Below are 22,895 nucleotides of genomic sequence, written 5' to 3'. Positions count from 1 at the left end.
TTCAAACTACACCAAACCGATGCTAACCCGGTAGCTCAAATAACTGATCTTCAACCGAACCGTGACTAACCGACCTGACCCGGTTGTTACCCGTCTTAACACACATCCGAAAAATAATCGATCCGAAATACAACTGAACCAAATGACACTCGTCCAAAACCGACCCGATCACCCGAATGAACACCTCTAATAACAACTCATAATGCTCCACCTGCATTCCAAGCCCCAAGCAAGCTCTACCTGAAGTCCAACATGCCTACAACAAGAGCTCCCCAACACCACCCCTAAGGGCCTACTACATCACATAGTAATCAATATTTAGCAAGTCTAATCAATGTTTAAACTTACCAAATAGAACAAACTTAGTGAATAAATCAACTGGGTTGTTAGAAGTCCCAATATTATTCACCTTAACCCTCTTGTCAGTACATAAGAAATGACACCTAACACCAATTACTGTATTTTTGGCTTGCTCGGTTTTGTTTGTGATGAACCAACACTTTGTTTAGATAGAGCACTAGGATGGAAAAAAATGAAGGGAAGGGAAAGGGAAGGAGAAAAAATAAATTGAAGAGAAATAAAAGCAGATAATTTATTTGTTTGTTGAAATGAAAGGAAGAGAAAGCAAATAAAGAAGATAAAATTTATATACTTAAAAATCATGGAAGAAAAATGACAAAGTTTCATCCAAATTTATAAAAGCAAAATATTAAGTGTAAATCATTTTCATTATTTTGATAGTTAATATATCATTATTCTTTCAAATCTTTGCAAAGGTGAAAAGACTTACTATTAACAAAAATAAAAGGCTAAGCCCCTTCAAATCATTTCCTTTCAAATCCCTTCACTTCAAAATTGCACAAGAAAATGATAACACATCCCATCAAATCTCTCCATTTTCTTTCCTTCCAAGTATAAAACTGTCTTTATTATTTCAATTATCTGGAACTGATTTAATCAGATCATTTTAAAACTGATTTGTATGAAACTGATTTAATCGGATCATTTTGAAGGTACAGTTTGTCGTTATATATAAAACTGACTTTATTAGTTCAGTTATAAGCTGATATATTCAGCCTTTTACTCAATTTAGTTCACTCATTTCAGTTATTTTTGAAGCTAATATACCAAAATCCACTTCATTTTATTCATCAACATTAGAATTGTTAATAAGAGACCTGACCCAAAATTACCCGACCAAACGTATGTTTTTAGGTGAACGTATGTTTGTTTAAAGGTTTACCAAAAGAATATTGCTTGAATTGAGTTTGTACCCCAACTAAATGATAACCAAAATTGGAAAATTGAATTTGAACTGTGATTGATATTTATTACCAACATATAATAGTTAACCTAAATTACCATAAGTAAAAAGTAACTGAACTGAGTCAAACTCGACTCGAGTAGTTCCCAAAAACGAATGCAATCTAATTAAAAATGACTTTACTAGATCGAATGTTTGAAAATTTTTTATCAATGAAAAACAACATAACCAATATATAATAGTTAGCGTTGTTACATCATTGTCACCCTCAATGGTTAGCAAGCAAGGGTAAATCCATAATTCAAACTCCCTGAAACACTACCATATGAAAAATATTTTAAGAAATTTTTCAAAAATTTTAGCAGAGTTTATTTGTGAAATGAACTATTTTTCTTTCATTCTTCTTAAATGTTATGTACAAGCACAATAATCTTAAACCAAGCATAAAACAATATGAAAACAATCAATTAACATCATCTTAACCTCAAATGATGAAAACTCAAAAGATTAATTAAACTTCAAAAGCTTAAAACAAAACAAAATCTGACATAATAAATTTCAAATTTAAATTTACAATGAAAACGAAATCTAACCAAATAAAATACAATGGAAAAAAAAATTTAATATTTGATTTAACAATACGACAATCCATTATGTATGCTATTCATTTGAAAAGACAACAAATAAAAGTAGATGGCAAAGAAAAAGGATTAACGCAACAAAATTTTGATATTTTAATTTACTATAACAAGTGCTATTGTTTGTTTACATCGAAATACAAGGTAGTACAAGATAAAGATGACTAGACTTCAGTATCCAACTAAACTGAGGCGGGATAACAAGGTAGGTTAGGGCACCCACATCCACATGTGCCGTAATCGGATAACAAAGGTGGAAACTCTGAACGACCTCGGCTTGAAAAGGAACATGAACGCATCAATTATTTCTCTCATCCACCATTTAATCACAAACAAGTATCATTAGCCGATTTTTTTTTGGATTATAAGGTAAGTTGATGGAAGGGAAGGTGATAATCAATACCTTGCCTAAGAAAGACAGTACTTGCTCCAACTGAGACAAATTTACTGCATATATGAAGCAATTCTCTTGATGTGTGCACACAAGTTGAAGTTATGCCACCATTGGCATTGATGGAAATTGTAGATTCTTGCACATGAAAATACACTTCATATTTTAAAGAACTTATAACCATACTCGGAACTAGTCATTCCCTCCTCCCAATCTCCCATTTTACGACCACCAAAAACTACCTGTTGAATGCCAAGATACCTACCAACCCATAAATTTTGTGTGCTTAAGATATACATGATGGCAAAACATAAGGCAACCGAAAGATATCAAGTTTGCACGAAGCTTACTCTGAGCTTAACACAGTCAAGGAATTCAGCAGAACATCAATGGCAAAAGCATCAGAAGTTCCAAGGTCGACCCTGTTGTAAAATTTTATAACGAAGCTAGTTAGACATAACGAAAGATAATTTATCTTGAAAAATGTAAATGCAATCTGTGATTTGTACCAAAATCGGCCCCAATTGTCCTGAAATTCAACATCGCTAATATCATGGAATGATGAAGGCATTACTTTGAGAGCCTTGTCTGCGTCGTATAGGGGATTGTACTCCATTGAAGAACTCGTCAACTAGCAGCACAAAATACACACAAATTTCAGATCAATACTTGTCTCAACAATCAATGGAATTTTATCCAATAAATACTAAGCTTCAAAAAGTGCATCGAAAAGACAAGAAATCACGAAATGGAATGCTTTCATGCTTTTGGCTTGTTTTCCCATGAGTCGGTTGTAAAATCAATCATAAATTCTTCCATTCAAATTCACATATATCTATTATCAAAGTATTTTAAGGAAAAACTTAATTCTTCCATTCAAATTTACACATATCCCACTGACCAGACAACATGCCTTCACAGTTCACATTCTAAATTATTTGAACATGCCTTCACAAAGGTATTAAAAGCAATTAATCTGATCATAACAATCAACACCATTCAAGCTATTGTATAAATCCACATAAGCATTTAGAAATCTCACAACACTTCAAACAAGAGGGAAACAGAAGGGAATCTCAAAGGGGAAGCAGAAAGGAAAATACCTGCAAATTTGACGAGTTAAAAGCACCCAAACGCCCCATCACATACCAAGCTTGAATGACCTAAGATAATGGAGGAATAAAGCCTATATGTTATAACTATATAAAAGAACATGTAGCATCTGAGAGATCTCATGTAGGGTACATGAAGGAACACTTTTCATAAATTTACTTACACTTCCAAACAGATCGACATCCCTATCAGATGGTGACCCGAATAGTTCCACCCAGATATACGAGTCCAGAGGATTAAAGCTGAATAAATTTAAGAAAAGCCCTAAAGGGGGTTAGAAAAAAAAAAATACAGAAATGCTAACCAGAACTTTTTCGACGCACATATTCACTGAGCTAGTATTACTATACTCTATAACTGAAAGAAATACTCAATAGATATTAGACATGCATATCAGCTATTAACACGCCAGCTCATATGTATATGCCATATACATAACGGCTTGTTCGGTAAGTAGTATTAGACGGTGGTAATGGGAATGAAAACTAGTGTAATTTTGGTTGAAAAATCTCTTGGCTACCTTGATGTCATGCTTGTCCAATTCCAATCATCTCATTTTGTTCATAAAATTCATTCCAATGCATTATCATTGGGAAAGGTGGTAGGTGGTAATAGAAATTTGTACATAAAAAAACTTTTTTATGATTAAAGTTCCATGTCATCACCATGGGAATGACATGGAACTTTTAATAAAATTTTACACTATAAATCATTCTCATTACCACCATTTAGTACCACTAACCAAACGGGCCGTAAATGCAAGGGACTGGACTACTTGGTCTCGGCAGAATAAGGAGGCACCAAGCTTACTTGGAACTTTTAGAACACAATTCGGTAAAAAGAAAGCACCAACAGTTATAAGATGGATACTTGACAACAGCATGCTAGGGAAAACAAGAGTTATATTCCTCCACAAGAATGTGGAAACGTCTTGAGAGCGATTTTGCAATAGTTTTAGGAGGAGCAAACAAAAGAACAATAAAATAGGATAGAGTATTGTTCATATTCACGCCAACAACAGAAAGAGACTCATGAAATTTGTTGGTACTAGTTCTTACTTACTCTCTAAAGCTGACTTTGAACGCAACGACAGAGCCTGTCTTGGATTTCTGGAAATCTCTACCCTTCTTTCTAACTCTTTCTTCAACCTTATTAACAATTCACATTGCTTTAGAGATTATGATTAACTAACACAAGATATAGGGAAAGACTAATTTAGTAAAAAAATACAAGACATATAAATGAAATGAAAGGCACACAAAAGAAATGATTGGATAATGCCCAAGACGTCCAAACTACAAGAGTTAAGATTGCTTGTCAAAAGTCCCAAGGAACCACGTATATTTACTTTTGTTTACTTTTGTCTTTTCCGTGTTACTTGAAATCTATAAATTTGATTAACCAGATGACCAGTCTAAATACAAAATCATGACAATCTTCTGTAGGCAATCAAAAATCAGGAGCTTTAACAATTTGACAAGCACCAAATACTATTTCTAATTTTTGATCATAAATAATTGAAATGTTAATTTAAATCTATACATTGAGGAACACATTTCGAAGTTTTTGGTAGGGTTTGAAGAGTTCCAAACTCTAAAAAGGATTCTGCGTTGTTCTAGACTAAAAGATGCTATATTAATAACACAAACTCAGTAATAAACGAAATTCAAAGCATAAAACCTTTAAACAGTCTGAATAAAACATCAAGGGGCATAAAACATAAAGCCGAATTGTTAAAAGCGGTTTCCAACTGAAGAAGTTGAAATTCTCTGAGTTTTCAATAACGCCACAATTTTGTTGGAATATAGTATCATAGAAAGCACAAGCAAAGTGACTTTAAAATTTATTTTCTTGCTTATTGACTCAAGAAACCTTAAGTTTGATTGAAATCCATTTCAAAATCCCAATCCAACTCTGAAATTGTATTAACCACTTTAAAGTAGAAGAAAGAAGACATGATATATCTAACCATATCATTGAGGTAAGGCAAGCACATAGACCAGATGAAGAAATCTTATACTTCACATGATAATTTATAAACTAAAAAGAAAAATAACCATAATTCAACATGAAAAGCACTGGTAAAAACTATTTTCACGATATAGAACAATGGAAGAAAGCTTCACTCAAAAGATTAATAATGTGATTATTGTGGCAAATCTAAAAGCTCCGCATCAAACCACTTAACTCATTTGATTGCATAAATTTCACAAACATCTAACTAGCATTTGAATAACATGCTTATAACAGTATATTGTAACATCTACATGAGTCCATTCAATTACCCAATACCATTTGTGACTTCCACCTAGATAGATTTGGAGGTCAAATGTACGCAACCATAGTCTTGTCAGCAACAACTAAAAAGGTTGGTTTTGATTACCCTTGCTAACAAACATTATGTGAAGCTTCACATAAATAAAAAGTGCATTTGTTTCACCGTTTCATTTTAATAGTCTATACTCTATTGTAATCCACTTTAGAGTGCTGCCCAAATAAACCCTACTAATATCTAACCCTTTGCAAAATGTTACTCATTTATTTTCTCATGGAAGCACTTAAAAGTTAATATAATCAACAACTACCTACAAAGGTCTATATTATAATACACGGAAAAACTTTTGATCTTCCAGAAAAAAATAAACATTAAATAAACTACTTTTTTGGAGCAAAAAATAAACAACTTCACATGATCTAGGATTACATTTTGCATAATGTTGACTGTTTATCAAATTGACAGAAGCAGAAAATCCAATATTTAAAAATCAGAGAAAGAAATTAAATAAGAGTTCTATCAGCAATACTCAAGAACTCATATCCGGCATGGTTCTGATAGAAATTTTGGGCGCACGCGAAATTTCTAATTAGACCCAAATAAATATTGTATTATATTTACTGAAAATACAAATATTTGATTACATCATAATTTGTACAACAATACTTTTGGTGGAACACTTGTTCCGCACCTATGCAATCTTTACTTATGTTTTTATGTGAGTTCATGTCTCACTTATCTCTCATAACTCACAAACTCTGATTAGCATTCATGTCGTTGTAATATTGAAGGATAGCCTTTATGTGGCTTATTCCTTATGTTGAACATTATATGCAAGTCTATTTATAGACTTCCTATGTCAAATGCATTTCCGAAGTACAATATTTTAATAAACTTCTAGCTTTCTTTACACTTATCTAGATCATTCTACTTTGTAATAGATTTGTTATGCTCAATCTAGTCTAGTTCATTTTAGATTTTTCATATTGCATTCTATCACCTATCACAACTCTAAATTATGGAAATACACAATATTTTTGGTCCAAAATATTGTTTGTGTGTCTTATTTGAAGGAATAAACCCCTAACTATGCCTAGGATCAATGATTAGAGCCTTGAAATTGAATTGGGGAAAAAGTTGAACTCTAACTTTTGATTCAATCTAAATGCGCATAATTAAACGACAATCAACAACACAGATCAATTTTAGTGGTTCACCCAATGTGGAATACATCCACTATCGAGCCTAGATGTATTATTAATCAATCACAAACTTTCGAGAAGCTTAAATGGCTATAATGGTGTTTCTTGAACACTAGAAAGAAGAGAAATTAAGGAGAGATATTAGGGTAGGATTATTGTTAGAGAAATAATGAGAAATTTGGAACTATTTCTTAACTAATTTGGGTCTATTTATAATGCAAAACAAAAATAACTAAAACAAGAGAGAAAGCAACTGAAAATAACGAACTGATAGGTTTGATTTTCACTTGACTCTCCCCTTCTTCTGTGTACCCTCTAATTAAAAAAATATGCAGAGTGAAAAACAAGAGTACCCTTTTGCGCATGAGTTCAGGATTACCGATGCTATCACCAAGAACAGCTCTGAGTTCAACATCATTTTTACAAGCATTTTCTAAAACTCTGTTAATCAGCAAAAAGCAGAAAATCCCACTTAAAATATCAGCAAAATAATCAATTTTAGTTGAAAAATCCCAGAAGAAAATAGCTTACTTGGCCCACGAAGGATAATTATGAAGGCGTTCTTGCTCTCTTCTGTGCTTTTCTTCACGCAACTTAAGGAGTCTCCTTCCTCTTGCACTTGTTCCTGAACCTTTTGCTGAAAATCCCGTATCTTTTTTATCATTTTTGTCTTCTCTTTCCATGGAAGCTTTAATGGGGGTTAAATTCTTGAAAGAATAGCAGATAGTAAAAGAGGGGTTCTTCCAGTGAAAATTGGTAGCACCGTAATTGAAGCAAGAACCGAGAGAAGGAAATGGAAGTGGGAAGGAGTATGAGGGATGCATACTTCTCTTTTGGTGGAGACTGGCCTGGCGAGTGACTAGTGAATTTGTTGCTAGACAAAATTATACTACGCCATTTTAACCGGTTAGCGTCTCTGTCAGTGATACTACTCAAAATAAATTATTTAAATTTCTATTTTTTTTATAAATTTTTATTAATTGAGCATATATATATATATATATATATATATATATATATATATATATATATATATATATATATATATATATATATATATATATATATATATATATATATATATATATATATATATATATGATTTAATCACCATAAAACGATTTTATACTATAATTTATGTCGTCCTTATTAGGTGTGCATAGTGATCTAAAATATATCTATCTCCTTTCAAAAACTAGATAATTTACAAAATCAAAAAATATTAATTATTTAAAAAATCGAATATTCGACATCCAATCCGAGGTAAACTGAATATTCAGATTCCGGATATTCTGTTTAACTGGATCAAAATCTAATCAGTATTTTTTTCTATCCGGAAAATCAAATATTTAGATTTTTGAACCCAGATCGATTAGGTATTTGGTTTTGAACATCCCTAGTCTTAACGCATACTCTCTATGTCTCTAAGATTTTGCTATATTTTACTTTTTCACATCATTCAATGCACTAATTTAATCGTCAATAGATATAATTATACATGATAAAAAATTATAAAAAAAACTAATATTAACAATTCATACATAGAGACGAAACAAACAAGATCTCACTTGATTATGTTTTATTTATAGGAAATTCCACATGGTAACCTTGAGGCATTGGGTTTTCCATGTGGTAACCAAAGTTTTTTAAAAATCCACTTGGTAACCATGAAGTTTACCTAACTCATCCTCCATGGCCTTTATACCCAAAAAAACGTTTGGAAACGTTAATTTAGTAAGAATGAATCATGAACACAGATGACTACATGGAAAACCCCGTATTTCCCCAAATCAACTCTTCAAACATCACATATTCCCTATTTCACCCTAATTCCTCAATTTCTCTAGAACTCCTAACGACCCGTTTGGTATGTGGTAATAAATGGTGGTAATGAGAATGAAAAACTAGTGTAATTTTGGTTGAAAATTATCTTGGCTACGTTGATAGCCAAGCTTGTCTAACTTCAATCATCTCATTTTCTTCATAAAATTCATTCTAATACATTACCATTGGAAGATGTGGTATTACGTGGTAATGGAAATTTGTAAACAAAAAAGCTTTTTTGTGATCAAAGTTTCATTACCATGGGAATGACATGGAACTTTTGAAAAAATTTTACAATATAAACCATTCTCATTACCACCATTTAATACCACTAACCAAACGGGCCATAAATCCCTAACCCGAATTCCCTAAATTCTAGACACAAATTCAATGAAACTCCTTTCCAAAGATCACAAAGTGGAGCTTTCAACTGTTGGTGGACGAAGTTCGACATTTTCTACCCTAATTTTGTTTCGTTTACCCTAGGTCAATTAATTTACAAGAATTTCAATTAACTCTTGTTGTTTACAAATTACTCGAAAGTTTCTAGGTCAATTAACCTATGTTTGTTCCATTTGTTACTGGGTTAATTTCAAAACCCTAATTTTAATATGTTAATGGGTCAATTACATTTCCTTACTCTAATCCAAACCACTTCATTGTTGCTTCGAAGCGAATTTGAAAAAGAAATTCGAAAAAATTCATTTCAAGCACAATGGTTTGAAAAAGGAATCCTAATGTAACAGCCCGTAATTTAATACGTCAATGAATATTATATTTTAAATGATTTGAAAAAAAAGAAGATTTAATATATATTTATTATCGAATAATTAAATTAGTCTTTAAATATATACATTCTTTTTTCTTTTATTTAAGTAGTCAATTATTATTATTATTATTATTATTATTATTATTATTATTATTATTATTATTATTATTATTATTATTATTATTATTATTATTATTATTTTAAATAAATTAAAGTTAGTATGGGAAGGATTGTAAAATCTACTTACTCCCTCAATTCTCAAATAACACATCATCACATTTTACTCCTACCTCCGTCCACTCTCTTTTCTCCCTTAAACCCTTGCTCTATCTCACAACGACACCCACCACCCCAATCAGTGGCTGCCGCCAGCCAACCGCAAATCGGCCGCCAGCAGCCACCAGCAGCCGGTGGCTATCCCCACGCACCTCTTCTCTCTCTTCCATTTTTGTGAGCTAGAGTAATTTATATCCAAGTAATTGTTCACAAATAACCACTCTAATGTTTCCTGTATGCTAAAGGCTTAAGTATTGGTTTGGAGCAAGAAAATTTTGACTCACATTTTATCGAGCTTTTTGATATACCACAAAAGAAATGTGATACACACGAGGAGTGAAAACAAAAAAAAAATGAATTCTAGAGTTGGGTAATGATAGTTCCGAAACGTTAATGGAGTTCTGAGAAAGTTTTCAAATTGGGATGTAGTGAAATATTTTGGTTTTCGATAACTAGGATTAATTAAATGTAACCATTACAAGAAATACCAAGTGATGTTACAATACCTATTCGATTTTGGATGAAGTCATCACTTAGACTGGCATTAAGACTATAACACTTCGAATTCATTTTATATACCATAGTCATTGGCTCTTTACATTAGGAGGTAGTATTAGTGTATAGTGGTTTTTTTTTTTGGTTAATGCTTAGAGTTTGATGACATATATGTTTCCTTGTTTATAATTTATAGTTAGACCATTTTGAAGTAATGATAGAGTGTAAACAAAAAGGCAAGACTCATAAAACTCAAATGTATTTAAAGGCAATTTGAAAATTTAAAGTAAGGGTGTTGTCATTCTTAAAGTGTGAAGAGACAGTTGACATAGGGGTTGTCAAATTATATATGCCTCGTTTGAGATATAGTGTTATGGGTAGTGAAATGTGAATTGTGATTGTTTTAGAATTCATTGACATTTTAAGAGTAATTACCGGGAATGTTGTCTTCTAAAGTAATGGTCTTAGTTTGGGGGAAGAGCTTATGTCTAAAGCACCTAATAAATAAATAAATAAATAAGAATATAGTAGGGTGTATATGATTATTGAGAGTTAATAGTGAAGAATAATACCCTTACACATATCAAATTAAAAGAGGTTAGTAATAAAGAATTTTCTAAGAATAAGAATGATTTAAGGTGTTGTATTAGTTTATGTAAAATCAATGGGCTTGATATCTTATTATTACGCATTAACAAAATATTTTATCTTATATGTAGAGTAAAACTGAAGTACATATAACAAGGAGGACATTGTAATGATCAAAGGTAAATAGAAAGAGCGTTGGTTAAATAAAAGTGATTAAAGAAGAAAGAAGAAATATGACTAAATTGACAAGTTAATGTATTTTCAAATAAGGGCAAACCGGAAATTCAAGAAGATCCAAGATTAATAAACGAGTTGAAAGTAAAGGAGGTAATAGTATGAAAAGAGTGAAACTCAACCAGTATTTGAGAAGAAGAAGATTTGAGGTTTAGGTACCACATTACTTTGTAAGAGAAAAGTGTATAGAGTTATGTGCGTAAGTTATGATAAAAAAAATATTTAAAATTAAAGAATTAGAGAAATTTAAGTGAGTTGCCCACAAATGATATTGGGTAAACATGGTGATTATTAGTCCTTGAATTGACATTTGATAATTTTGTAACTTATACAAATGTGATGGATCAAAACTGATTCAATGTTGTAGGGTAAAGGTGTGAGGGAAATCAAAAGGTACAAGGTCAGTTACAAGAATTATTATCATGACATGAATGGTAGAAGTTCTCATATTTTAATGTTTTATGACGTTATTAGGTTTGTTCTTTTGGTGTGAAACCTAGAGTGTTGAATGACTTAATTAAATTTGAAATTTTTGTATCACTTATGTTTAAGGATATGATTAAGCAAGTAAATCAATTGAACTTTATAATTATTTTTTAGGTTTTAGAGGACTTGAATATTATTTTAAAATATTATTATGCAATAAAAAATGAAATAAGTTTCGTGAGTCCCATACACATTGTGGCGTAAGCAATGCTCAAATGAAGACATTTGAGGCTTTATATGGTTGTTGACATCGCAGCCCTATATGCTAGGATGATTTTAGTGAATCCATCACTTTAGATCGACTATGCTATTGGAGATTATCGAACAAGTGAAAATGATTCGTAAAAAGCTTAAGGCAGTCCCGGGATCGACAAAATTCTTAAGCAAAACTAAAAAGAAGACCATGTGAGTTTGATGTGGGATAATATGTACTATTGATGGGTTCTCCGATGGATCTAATATTGAGATTTAGCAGAAAACAAGTTAAGCTCGAGGTTTGTAGAATCGTATGAAGTCACAGTGAAAGTTGGAACAATTGTCTATAAACTAACGTTGCAAATAAGTTAGCGAAACTCCATGATGTAATTCATATTTCGCAAATTAAATGTATATATTCCTCATAAGTCACATGTACTAGATCTGGAACCATAAGACCTTGACGAAAACTTGTCATATGAGGAGAAACTTAGCGAGACCCTAGCATACTAAAATGCGTACAAGAAAATAAAAAGATGGAATAGTAACGTGGTTAAAGTTCATATGCGATAAATATTCTATTCACACTTGTTTGCCGAGGTTAGTTTTGTTATGGGGTCGTAACTTTTCTTTTAAAGGGGGTATAATGCGATAAATTTTGCGCTTTTTCACGCATTTTATTGTTTAAGTTGTGTATTATTGCAATTATTGCGTGCTTGCTATTGAAATTTTGAGATCTTTTGCGTATTTGAATGCAATCTTGTGTGTCTAATAAAGTTAAGTTTTGGAAAACATGATAATGAAGTCATGCTTGTGTGTTTTAATGACAATAAAAGTTGTTTTTGATGTTGGTTTTTGTAACAAACTCAAAATTATAGTATGTTAATTTAATAATCTTTGAAGAAGTTTAGGAAGTTGGGTGCAAAATTATATTCTAGTGATATTAAGTATGATTTATGTTTATAAACTAGTGCTAGTATGTTTATGAGTTATGTGTTACATTAGAAATGTTATTATATTTAAGAATTTTTTTATTTTAGAATTTTTATTAATATGTTTATGTTAGCCTTCAAACTAGTTTATAAGGAAATAAGTTATTTTATGAACGTATTTTTTATTAAGTATGGTTATATTAAGAATATTGTTTTTATACTTTATTTTGAGATTTAAGTTTATCCTTAAAATTATAGTAAATTTCTAAGTTATTGGGTAAAGTTTTTATTTTTATTAGTAGTTATGTTAATTATTTAAATCTAGATTTAGTATGATATATTAAATTAAGTCGTTCTTTTTATGTGAAAAGAGCCCAAAGCACTCATAGGCCATTCGATCACTATCAATAAAAAAAAAGAGTTTGATTTACTATTTTAAATTATTACAACTATTTTTGTGATAATAATAAAATAACAATTTAAAAAGATATTTTTGAGAAATTTTTATAAGTTATTAAATATTGAAGTGTTTTTCTTGAATATATGAGATTTCATAATAAAAGTAACTTTTAATCACTATTTAGTACAAAGTATTTTATTTGCTAACTATTTGACCAAAATTTATGTAAAATGATGTAAAAATATTTTTAGTATACTTGCCGCTCAAACTATGTGTGATATATTGATTTTGTGGGATTACAAGTTTTACTTGTTTTATAATTAGAAATATTGATTTTTTTGAAAATTATAAGTTCGACTTGTTTTAAAACTAGAAAATATTGATTTTTGTGAAATTATAAGTTTTATTTGTTTTATAACTAGAATGTTGATTTTTGCAAACCTAATAAGTTTACTTTTTTTCTAAACTTGAAATATTGATTTTTGGTGAATTTGTTGAATTTTGGAAACTTATCCAAAGGATGCATTTTAGCTTGAATTTTAATTAGAATATTTGATTTTTTTTAAGAGAATAAAGTTTTATTTATTGTAAAGTTGGAACTGTTGATTTTGGAAACTTATTTAAAGAGAAATAGATTTTAGTAACTATTTGTGGAAAATATTAATTTGGAGACTATTAATAAAATATTAAGTTATTAGTGTGAATTTAGCGAACTATTAAAAATAAAGTTATAAATAAAATTTAATGTGTAAAAATTTAATAATGAATGTATTTAGACATAAAGGTTAATTTTATGTTATGATTAAGAATTTTATTAAATAAAAGAGGTTATCACCTAAGTTGATCAAAGTCAAAGTGAAAGTCAAGTAGTAGTAATAAATATGTGATGTACTCGTGTGAATAAATATTGATTGAATGACCCTGATAGTAAGGTAATGTCGAACCATGGACCGGAATGTAAAATCCCGGTGCCCGTGTTGGCTGGCACGTAAAATGCTGTGTAAGACAAGGGGTTAGCTACCTATCCTGTAGAGCTCGAGCATAAATTGTATTGGAGGGGTGACGACTACCACCACAGTTAGGGTTTAGGACTACGGTCCTCACCTAATCAGACCCTTACATATATCATGTGTCATATTGATGTGCTTTTTGATTAGTGATAAACTTGATTAGTGTTGATGCTATGATCCATGGTACGGTTATGAGTATCAACCAAATGAACTTACTTAAGTGTTAAGATTACCGAATTGTATAAGTGGCAGTAACGTACTTCTGTCAGGATCGAGAATGGTATCTTAATGACTTAAAAGTATAGAACAGAAAAAGAATATGGTAAAAGTATACGGTGGTGTTAATTAATTATAAGTTCGTACTTAAATTATTATTTTGTAAATGTAGCGTATAATTTTCGTATTTTGAGCTGGATAGGAAGTTATGCTCGGCATTAAGTGCTAAACGATTCAATCGAATGTCATCCGATCCAGGCCGCAGCAATTACTATTTATCGAGAACTTAGCTGCTTTTTGTATCTTTATTGATGACTTGATGAGGATGTATTTTATTTCTTTTTGAGCAAACAATATTTCTTATCAGATGTAATATTTTACTCTTGTTTTAAACAATTTCAGTTTTTATGATTTAAACTTTTTAACAATTATGCATTTTGAGACTTCCGCAATATTTTTTTAATAAACATTATTATTAAATGTTAATTATGTATCGAGATTGCTGGTCCTCTTACAGGTTTTAGTGGGCATAATGTGCCAAATGGAGCCAATTTGAGTGGATGGATTAGAAAACTTTCACGTTTAGAGTTATTTATAATTTAGTTTCGAAACGAAACTTCTTTTAAAGGGGTAGTCTGTAACACCCTGTAATTTATTACGTCAATATTATATTTTAAATGATTTGCAAAAAAAATAATTTAATATATATTTATTATCAAATAATTAAATTAGCTTTAAAATATATACATTCTTTTTTTCTTTTATTTAAGTAGTTGTTGGCCTCTTAGGTTTTGATGATGACTTCACTTTTAAATAAACAAATATGTTTTAGAGATTGTTTTGTAGGTAAATATCCGATTTTGTTGAAATCGTTGATGAAGCCTATGACTTGGTTCGTGGAAGTTGTACGTGTCATAAATATCCAACAAGTTAGAAAATCGCTTAGGATGTCAAAAGTAGACAGGGGGTCTACTGTTCCCAAAGTTGACAATCTGACGGAAGTTGTAGATGGAGACAGTACACTGTTCCTACGTTGCAAGTTTGGAGAAGACATCGGCTGGAAAACTGCGAATAATTTATTTTCTGTTTTTAGTTGATGTAACGGTTAAAAGTTAAATTAGTTGCTTAATTTAATTAATAAGTTGGTTGGCAAAACTATTTTTAGTCGCCTAAAAATATCCTAAGACTTATTCTTTGCTTAGAAAAAGTCTCCACTAAATAAGGATCTCAATATTGGCTCCTATACTATTTTTAGTATGGTGGAACCGTAACTCTATTTTTAGGGTATATTAACCGTGGCTCCATACTCTAGTATTCCAAATAACTTCCACTTTATTTTAGGATCAAGGAAAAATTGGAAGTTACTACACTTATTATGCTACGGTTGTTACTTTATAAATAGGAGTAATCTTTGCTTAACCGTGTGCATCCAAGAGTGTCCAATAAGGTGAGATCTAAATAAGAAAAATATTTTATGCATACAAATGCCAATTAATTTATTATATTTTTCTTATGCAACTCTTTAATTTTTATCCTTTTCAGAATATGGCCTTGGAAAGGTATTTCAGTGTTTTGTTGCAACTAGACTTAAGGGAAGTCTAGGGGAAAAGAGAAGCTTCAAGTGAAGCGTGAGAAAGAGAAGAGAAAGAGAAGGAGAAGGAGAAGAGAAAGAGAAGTAGGCCTAGAGTAGAGAAGCTTCGAGTGAAGTAAATTGTTTTATGTAGTTGTAATTGATTGCCTAAAACATAGTAAAAGAATTTTTGAAATCCCGAGGGGTCGTGGTTTTTCCTTCTTATTAGGCCAAGAAGGTTTCCACGTAAAATCGTTGTCTCCTTTTATCTTTTTCATTTTAAGTTTAAGTTTTATTTTCTTGTTATATTTCCTCAAAATTAGGGCTAAAAATATTAAACTTGAAATACAAAAATTCACCCCCCCCTCTTGTTGCATTCGCCCATCTCTTGGTATTTCTACAGTAGTCAATTATTATTATTATTATTATTATTATTATTATTATTATTATTATTATTATTATTATTATTATTATTATTATTATTTTAAATAAATTAAAGTTACTGTGGAAAGGATTTTAAAATCTACTTACTCCCTCAATTCTCGAATAACCCATCATGACATTTTACTCCTACCTTTCTTCACTCTCTTCTTCTCCCTTAAACCCTTGTTGTCTCTCAAAAAGACAACCACCATCCCAACTAGTGGCTGCCGCCATTAGTGCCGCTAGCCAGCCGCCAGTCGGCTGCACGCAGCCTCCACCAGCCGGTGGCTATCCCCACGTACCTCTTCTCTCTCCGCCATTTTTGTGAGCTTTTTCATCCTTATTTTAAATTAGTTCTTTTAATTTTTAAAGTTTTGGGTTTATTCATGAATCTTAGTTTAAATTAATTTATATCTTGATAGAATTTGTAATGGGTAAGTGTTAGAGGTGAGATTTGAAAATGACAAGTTAGGGTTTGTGTTGGGGATGAAATTGAAGGTAGTATGTACTACTTTTATGTATTATGGTGATTTTGTGATATTGAGATAAATTTATAAAAGCTTTTGATAAGTGTTATTTTTGATTAATATAGTAGTTTTGATGATTAAAAATAGTTAGAGTTGTTGGTCACTTTTTATAGTTAAATAAAAATTAATTATGCTAATGGTGGTGAATGTGATTATTGTTGTTGTTTTTGTGGTGAGAAAAATTACTTAAAAAGAATTATTGAATAAAAATACTAATAAATAATTATTATATCACTTGTCGCTAGCGGTGAATAAGTGTCGTCAAATTGTGGGTACATGGTTGATGTTTAATTGTTGTGGTTAGTATTCAATTGTTGGCAAACTAATTTCTTGTTATGGTTATGAGATGTCTAAGCTACTAATTGCTTTGTTTGTATGCTAGTCACTTCAAACCTTGAGGAATGGAACAAATTTGATTGAAAATCATTATCATCATGCATTGAAATCAGGTGTAATACACTTCATTATACAATATCAGCCCACATAGTCTTGTTTTATTACAAATGTGTGTGAATTGAATCTTTTCTTCTTGAATATGCCTTGGTTTAGAATTTAATGGAAACAAATTTTATGGTTAGATAGATTTAATGGTGTAGTTTATGAATAAACATGTTTTGTGTATGGGTTAGAGTGCATATTCACATGAGTTTTGACTTGTAAGGATGGTAGAGGGGTACTTCTTAGAGCAAGTAGCTTCTAAATGAAGTCAAGTAGACTTACGCATCTTACTTTTAACGTGTATAGGTGCCCGGTTCATAAAAAGGGCGTAATAACCTCTTTTGAAGTGATTTTTCGACTTGTCATCTTACAGTTGCAGGTAAGTACACGCAGTAGCTAAATCTTGCATGCATCTTGAATATGTTTTCTTTGCGTAACAATATTACATGAGTTATGTTGAATATGATTTGCTATTAAACATTATTAAGTTATTGCGTTAAGTGTGGATCGGTTTCTAGAGATGGTAGAGAATGGGTTTTTATGTCGCGAGAGTGGAATGTTGGATTATATATATGAGATGGAATGAGAATGATTCCTTATTGATAAGTTTTGAATTATACTTTATGAATGGGAATGAGTCCCTTATTAATGAAATATTAAGTTGGTTGTTTATTGTGACTCCACTGGATTGGTACCCCAGTTGATTTAGTTCCCGGAGGCATAGATCATTTATATATGGTCGTTGTACAGGGGTATGATCATACTTTGCCATTGGGCGCTGACATGGCCTTCACCGTCCTTGGCTGAGGTGTTACTATGTGGGTCTTGCAAACCCCAATATGGTGGCCTCTTGTCACATGATCAAAGAAGAGAAGGAAAATGGTGAAGGTATTGAGAAGTACATCGAAATGAGAAATAGTTGGAGTTGATACTTACATAGTGGAATGCCTCCTTTTATCTTGTTATGTGGATATTGATTGTTGGTCATATATATAACATGTTGTTAGTTACTGACGTGTATAGTTTGTTTTCATTGTTGATGGCTCATCTTTGATGGCCCTGATATGACGCGCTGGTATATGATCTTACGTTGAGCAGCGGGGACATCATAGATAGAGATTACAGGTGATGGAGCTTCTATGCATTGCATATGGGGGGAATGAGTGAGAGTCTTGAAGTGTGCAATAATTTTATTGTTTTGACTTTACTTGTAGTATATTTTCATTCAAGTTGTTTATATTTTGAGTTGGAGGCACATATCGTCCTTTTTGTATAAGTTATCTCCGTTGCGTTGTTTTTGTGGTTTGTATGATTTAAATAATTATCGTTCTTTTTATTTCTTCAGCTCAAGCGTTTACTTTGGAACTACGATCAATGCTTAGCATGTTGACAAAGGTTTAGGCGATGAACATTTCGCCGTGATATTTTGTTACAAGGCCGATGTTGGCTCTTCTTGATTATGTTTTAGTCCAATTTCAAGGCAGATGCTGCCGAAATTTCCGCACAATTTTGTTTGGAAGTTTTTCTATAATCTCTTTAATTAAATCAATTAAACCTTACCTTTTTTTTCTTTTCCTTTTCTTTATTTTTATTTTAAATGTAATATCTGAATTTCCTCCGTTCCCTTACGGTTTTGGTTCCGTTTAGAGGGTCGAAAATTCAGGGGTGTTACACCTAATTTGATAGTAGAAGAAAAATTGAAAAAACTAGGGTTTGGATTTGGGGTATTAAATGTGATTTGGGGGGAAAGATGGAAAAGTTAAGGTTGATGTTTTTGGCGGAAATATTAGCTTCTGATGCATCAACTTTGGTAAATGGGTCTTATAAGCATACAACAATCGTTATCCTTACTAAATTAACATTACCAAACGCTTTTTAGGTAAAAAGGTCACGGAGATTCAAATCCCAATACCTTAGGGTTACCGCGTGAAATTATAAAAAAACTTTAATTACCACGTGAAAAACTCAATAACTCAGGGCTATAACTTGGAGTTTCCCTTTATTATTGAATTAGAAATAAAAAAACAAATAAAAATCATTGACGAACATTGTCTAAAAAGCAATTGTTGCAGAATGTTAGGAACATAGGGAGTAATTGTCTTTTTTTTATTGGGACAATTGACCATTAGTATGTCATTTGAAACTATTTGTGATTCACATTTAATTGAGCAAGTAAAAACCCTTCAAGGGAGAGGATAAGAGGAAAGCGCACAGACAATCTGCGAAGAAAGTAAGTATAAATTTAAAAGAATTTTTTTTCCAAAGTGCTTCAAACGTGTAATAACATGAGACATGAAAAGTTCACATTCACATCCGGTTCCAAGCATCAAGGGCAGAATCTTGGGGACGAACAACAAATTGGAGAAGAGCCGGACTAATAGTTCCATAAATCCATGTGCGAACAATGTCATCAAGACGTTGCCATTTGGATTCCCTAGGAACCAATACTGTAAAGGAGTCATCGGAAATAATAGAATCATCCACATGATAAGCTCGACAATGAAGCTTAAAAAAGAGAGTAACCCAAGTATTATAATTTGTATCTTCGTCATCAAATTGAACAGACACACAGGTTTGTTTTAATGTTAGTAATCAAAGTAGTGGGATGTATTTTGGTGGAAGTAGCCATGAAAAGGAAAAGAAAAAAGAGAGAGGAGAGGGGCGGCAACCATTGCTTGTGGCGGCAGAGATGGAGATGGAAGAGAGGAAGGTTAATGATACCATATTGAAATTAATCCCCTTGCCATTTCATTAGATGAATGAGAATAAATACATAGTATGATTTAGAGTTTTAGAAAACAATTTTATCACAAGATAATTAACAAAATATGAATACTTATACAATATTCAAATAATTCTATTCTATTAGTACAAAGCAGTACAAGAACAATAGAGAAAAGAGGGTACCCCTATGAAGCTGCCAAATACTCCACTTTACAATCCTTGAATCACTTAGACTTTGGTCGTTGAGTCAAGATAAACTAATACTAATTCTGAGGAAAAGTTTCTTAACTAGTGGCTAATGACTACTTTTGGTGGTTGAGTCAAGATAAACAAATATTGAATTCCGAGACCAACACCACTTTATAGGCTCTCCCAAAGTTCCACCAACTCCCACTTTACTGCTTATGAGTATTGTCATGGTATCACTTATCTACTTTGCTTGTTTATTTAAATCATTAATGTCATATTACCTTAATAACCTTTGACCCTTTGGATTGACCTTGACTTTTAGTCAATGGGCTTTTCATGAATTCTCCTAACTCCTTAGTTGGCCCGTAAGCAAGTGACCCACAAAATACCCTAACTTCTCCCAGGAAAGTAACCTCCAGATTGACCTAACTTCCCATTCATCCCACAATGCATGGTTCTCCTTCTTTCAAGGCTGATAACTGCCCATTACCCCCATGATAATCCACCTCTTCTCAGAAATAACTTCCTTCTTCACCATTATAAATAGGGACAACCATCAGAGAGGAAGGGGTCATCTAAAATAGCCCTCTTAATATCCTTATTCACATTCCATTTCGTTAGCCTACCAAAATACAAGCAACATCAATCTCGATATCTTAATTCTTGCATTCAGTTTATAATCGACTGTTCAATAATCTTATATTACCGTTCTAACTTGAGCGTCGGAGGGGTTTTCCGGGAAATCACCCCCCGGACAAGGCTAACGTGTTGTCTTGCAGGAATTTAAGTCGCTTCCTTCCACGAATCGCCGTTCCTGATAACGCTTCCACTTCCAGCATTCCAAGTGTCTTGCACTTCCTCGTTTCATTACTGAAACAGTTTGGCGCCGTCTGTGGGGACCGAATAAAAAGTCATGGCTCCCAAGAAGAATCCAACTCAAACCGCTACCGTGCACAGCACAGATATAGAGACTTCAACGGGCCACGCTAACAACCAAGCCGTGACTCGCCGTGATCTGGACATGCTAGCACGAAACCTCACTGCTGCCTTCTCCGAACAACTCCGCGCCGTCATAAATAATACTCCTACTCAGCAACGAGCGTTGGAGGACATGGCGGACCAAATATAAAATCTGCAAGAACGAATCGAACCCCATCGGGAGATACCAAAATCCCATGAATCTCAAAAGGGGAACTCGAGGATGTCACATTCCAGTAGACGCAATAAGAAAAGACGGGAGAGATCAAGGACCCACACAAGTCTCAGCAGGAGTGATCCTCGAGATGATGAATCTAAGACCGCCTCTCGAGACGCCCGTACCTATCTAGAAAGCAAGAAGCAAAGGGCATCCGAAAGCGTTCAATCGCTGGTGTACAAAAGGAGGGAAGAAAGGAAGAAAGCACAACCTGCGGAATCTAGCCGTCCCATCAGCCCCATCACCATGCCGCGGAATGAGGCCGGCAAGAGTAGCCTCCCCGAACATCTTATGCCAATAATCTCCCCGCTGGCTCCGGAGATACTGAATACTCCCAACCCCGGGAAAATAAAGATCCCAAATATGGTGGCCTTCGATGGGACGTCCTGCCCAGAGGAATACCTGATGGCCTACAAGAATCTGATGCTGCTGTACACCACTAACCCATCATTGTGGTGCAAATTCTTCCCAACTACTCTCACAGGAGTAGCTTTAACGTGGTATACCTCCCTTCCAGGGGAAAGTATCCACAACTTTGCCCAACTAGAAGGCAAATTCTTGGGTCACTTTGTAGCATCCAGAAGGCAGGAGAAATCAAACTTCCACTTGCTTAACATAACGCAATTGGAAGGGGAATCCATATCATCATATTTGAAGAAGTTCCACGAGGCGGTATTGGAAGTAACTGATTTGGAATAGTCCGTCGCACTAAACGCCCTGATCAAATGGAATGAAGGCTCAAAGACTGAAGTTCCAGTTGGTCGAAAGTCAAGTGAAGACATATGCGGAGGCAATGAAGCAATGTCAAAGCTATGTCACGGCCTCCGAGATATGTCAGGCACATGACCCCAAGAAACGACGGTCAGAAAAGAAGGATCCAATATCCAATCATTCCTCAAGGAACGAAGAGGAACATTCATCAAGGAGGGATAAAAACTACATGCCGCGTTGTCCAGAACCTCCGTCAGATATGGGACCTCCACGACCCAGACACGTATATGTCGCAGAAGAGGAGTCCAGGACGCGGAATATACTGGATGGAGGTAACGATCCAATGTTCAACCGGAAGAGGAAGGACATATTCTTCGCCGTCCGGAATGAGTTGCCAACTCCACCTCCTACTACCACCCCCTCCGATCGACGCAACTACAATCTGTGGTGTGACTACCACAAAGAACACAGCCACACTTTGGCCCAGTGCCGCGAACTTAAACGTATCCTTCATCAGTTGGCCGCTGAAGGAAAGTTGTCGAGGTTTATCAACCAGAAAGACTATAACGCACGAAGAGATGCAGAGAGGAGGCCGTGGAATCAGGGACACAGATCCCCCAAGAGGGATGAGGCCAGGCGCGAAAGTTCCAACACACAGGGAACTATCAACATAATTTTTGGAGGATACACTGAAGAATACCCTACCATCTGCGCCGCAAGAGATAGCGTCCACACTCTGCTAAAAGGACCACCAAAAGCCTCATCAAGCGGACCGATCATGAGGTTCGATGCCACTACCTCCCAAACACT

At 33.2% G+C, this 22,895-nt stretch overlaps 1 protein-coding gene across 2 annotated transcripts; it reads right to left on the bottom strand.

Moving 5' to 3' along the window:
- Positions 1–1,977: 1,977 nt before the first annotated feature.
- LOC130799904 (uncharacterized) lies at positions 1,978–7,771 on the bottom strand. 2 transcript variants are annotated; one of them, XM_057663194.1, is made up of 8 exons: positions 7,415–7,771; positions 7,237–7,324; positions 4,469–4,554; positions 3,570–3,648; positions 3,397–3,456; positions 2,803–2,924; positions 2,644–2,715; positions 1,978–2,554 (listed from the first exon to the last, which is right to left on the bottom strand). In XM_057663194.1, exons 1-8 carry the CDS (start codon positions 7,705–7,707, stop codon positions 2,452–2,454), a joined length of 903 nt encoding a protein of 300 aa, XP_057519177.1. In that variant the 5' UTR covers positions 7,708–7,771; the 3' UTR covers positions 1,978–2,451. The 2 variants fall into 2 exon arrangements, with proteins under 2 accessions (XP_057519177.1, XP_057519175.1); XM_057663192.1 differs by having other exon boundaries at positions 1,978–2,535; positions 7,415–7,764.
- Between the last annotated feature and the right edge of the window lie 15,124 nt (positions 7,772–22,895).

Source organism: Amaranthus tricolor, chromosome 14 (genome assembly GCF_026212465.1).
Source record: "Amaranthus tricolor cultivar Red isolate AtriRed21 chromosome 14, ASM2621246v1, whole genome shotgun sequence".
NCBI classification, from domain to species: Eukaryota; Viridiplantae; Streptophyta; class Magnoliopsida; order Caryophyllales; family Amaranthaceae; genus Amaranthus; species Amaranthus tricolor.
The sequence above is the reverse complement of the archived record's forward strand: the minus strand, read 5'-3'. Positions and strand labels throughout refer to the sequence as shown.

What these genes read in the sequence shown, in the direction of transcription:
- LOC130799904 (XM_057663194.1), bottom strand. Translation starts at nt 7,707, where the DNA reads ATGCATCCCTCATACTCCTTCCCACTTCCATTTCCTTCTCTCGGTTCT. An exon ending in ATGTCGATCTGTTTGGAAGT is followed by an intron (nt 3,457 to 3,569) that starts GTAAGTAAATTT and finishes CCATTATCTTAG; the next exon opens with GTCATTCAAGCTTGGTATGT. An exon ending in TTAACTCGTCAAATTTGCAG is followed by an intron (nt 2,925 to 3,396) that starts GTATTTTCCTTT and finishes TTGTGCTGCTAG; the next exon opens with TTGACGAGTTCTTCAATGGA.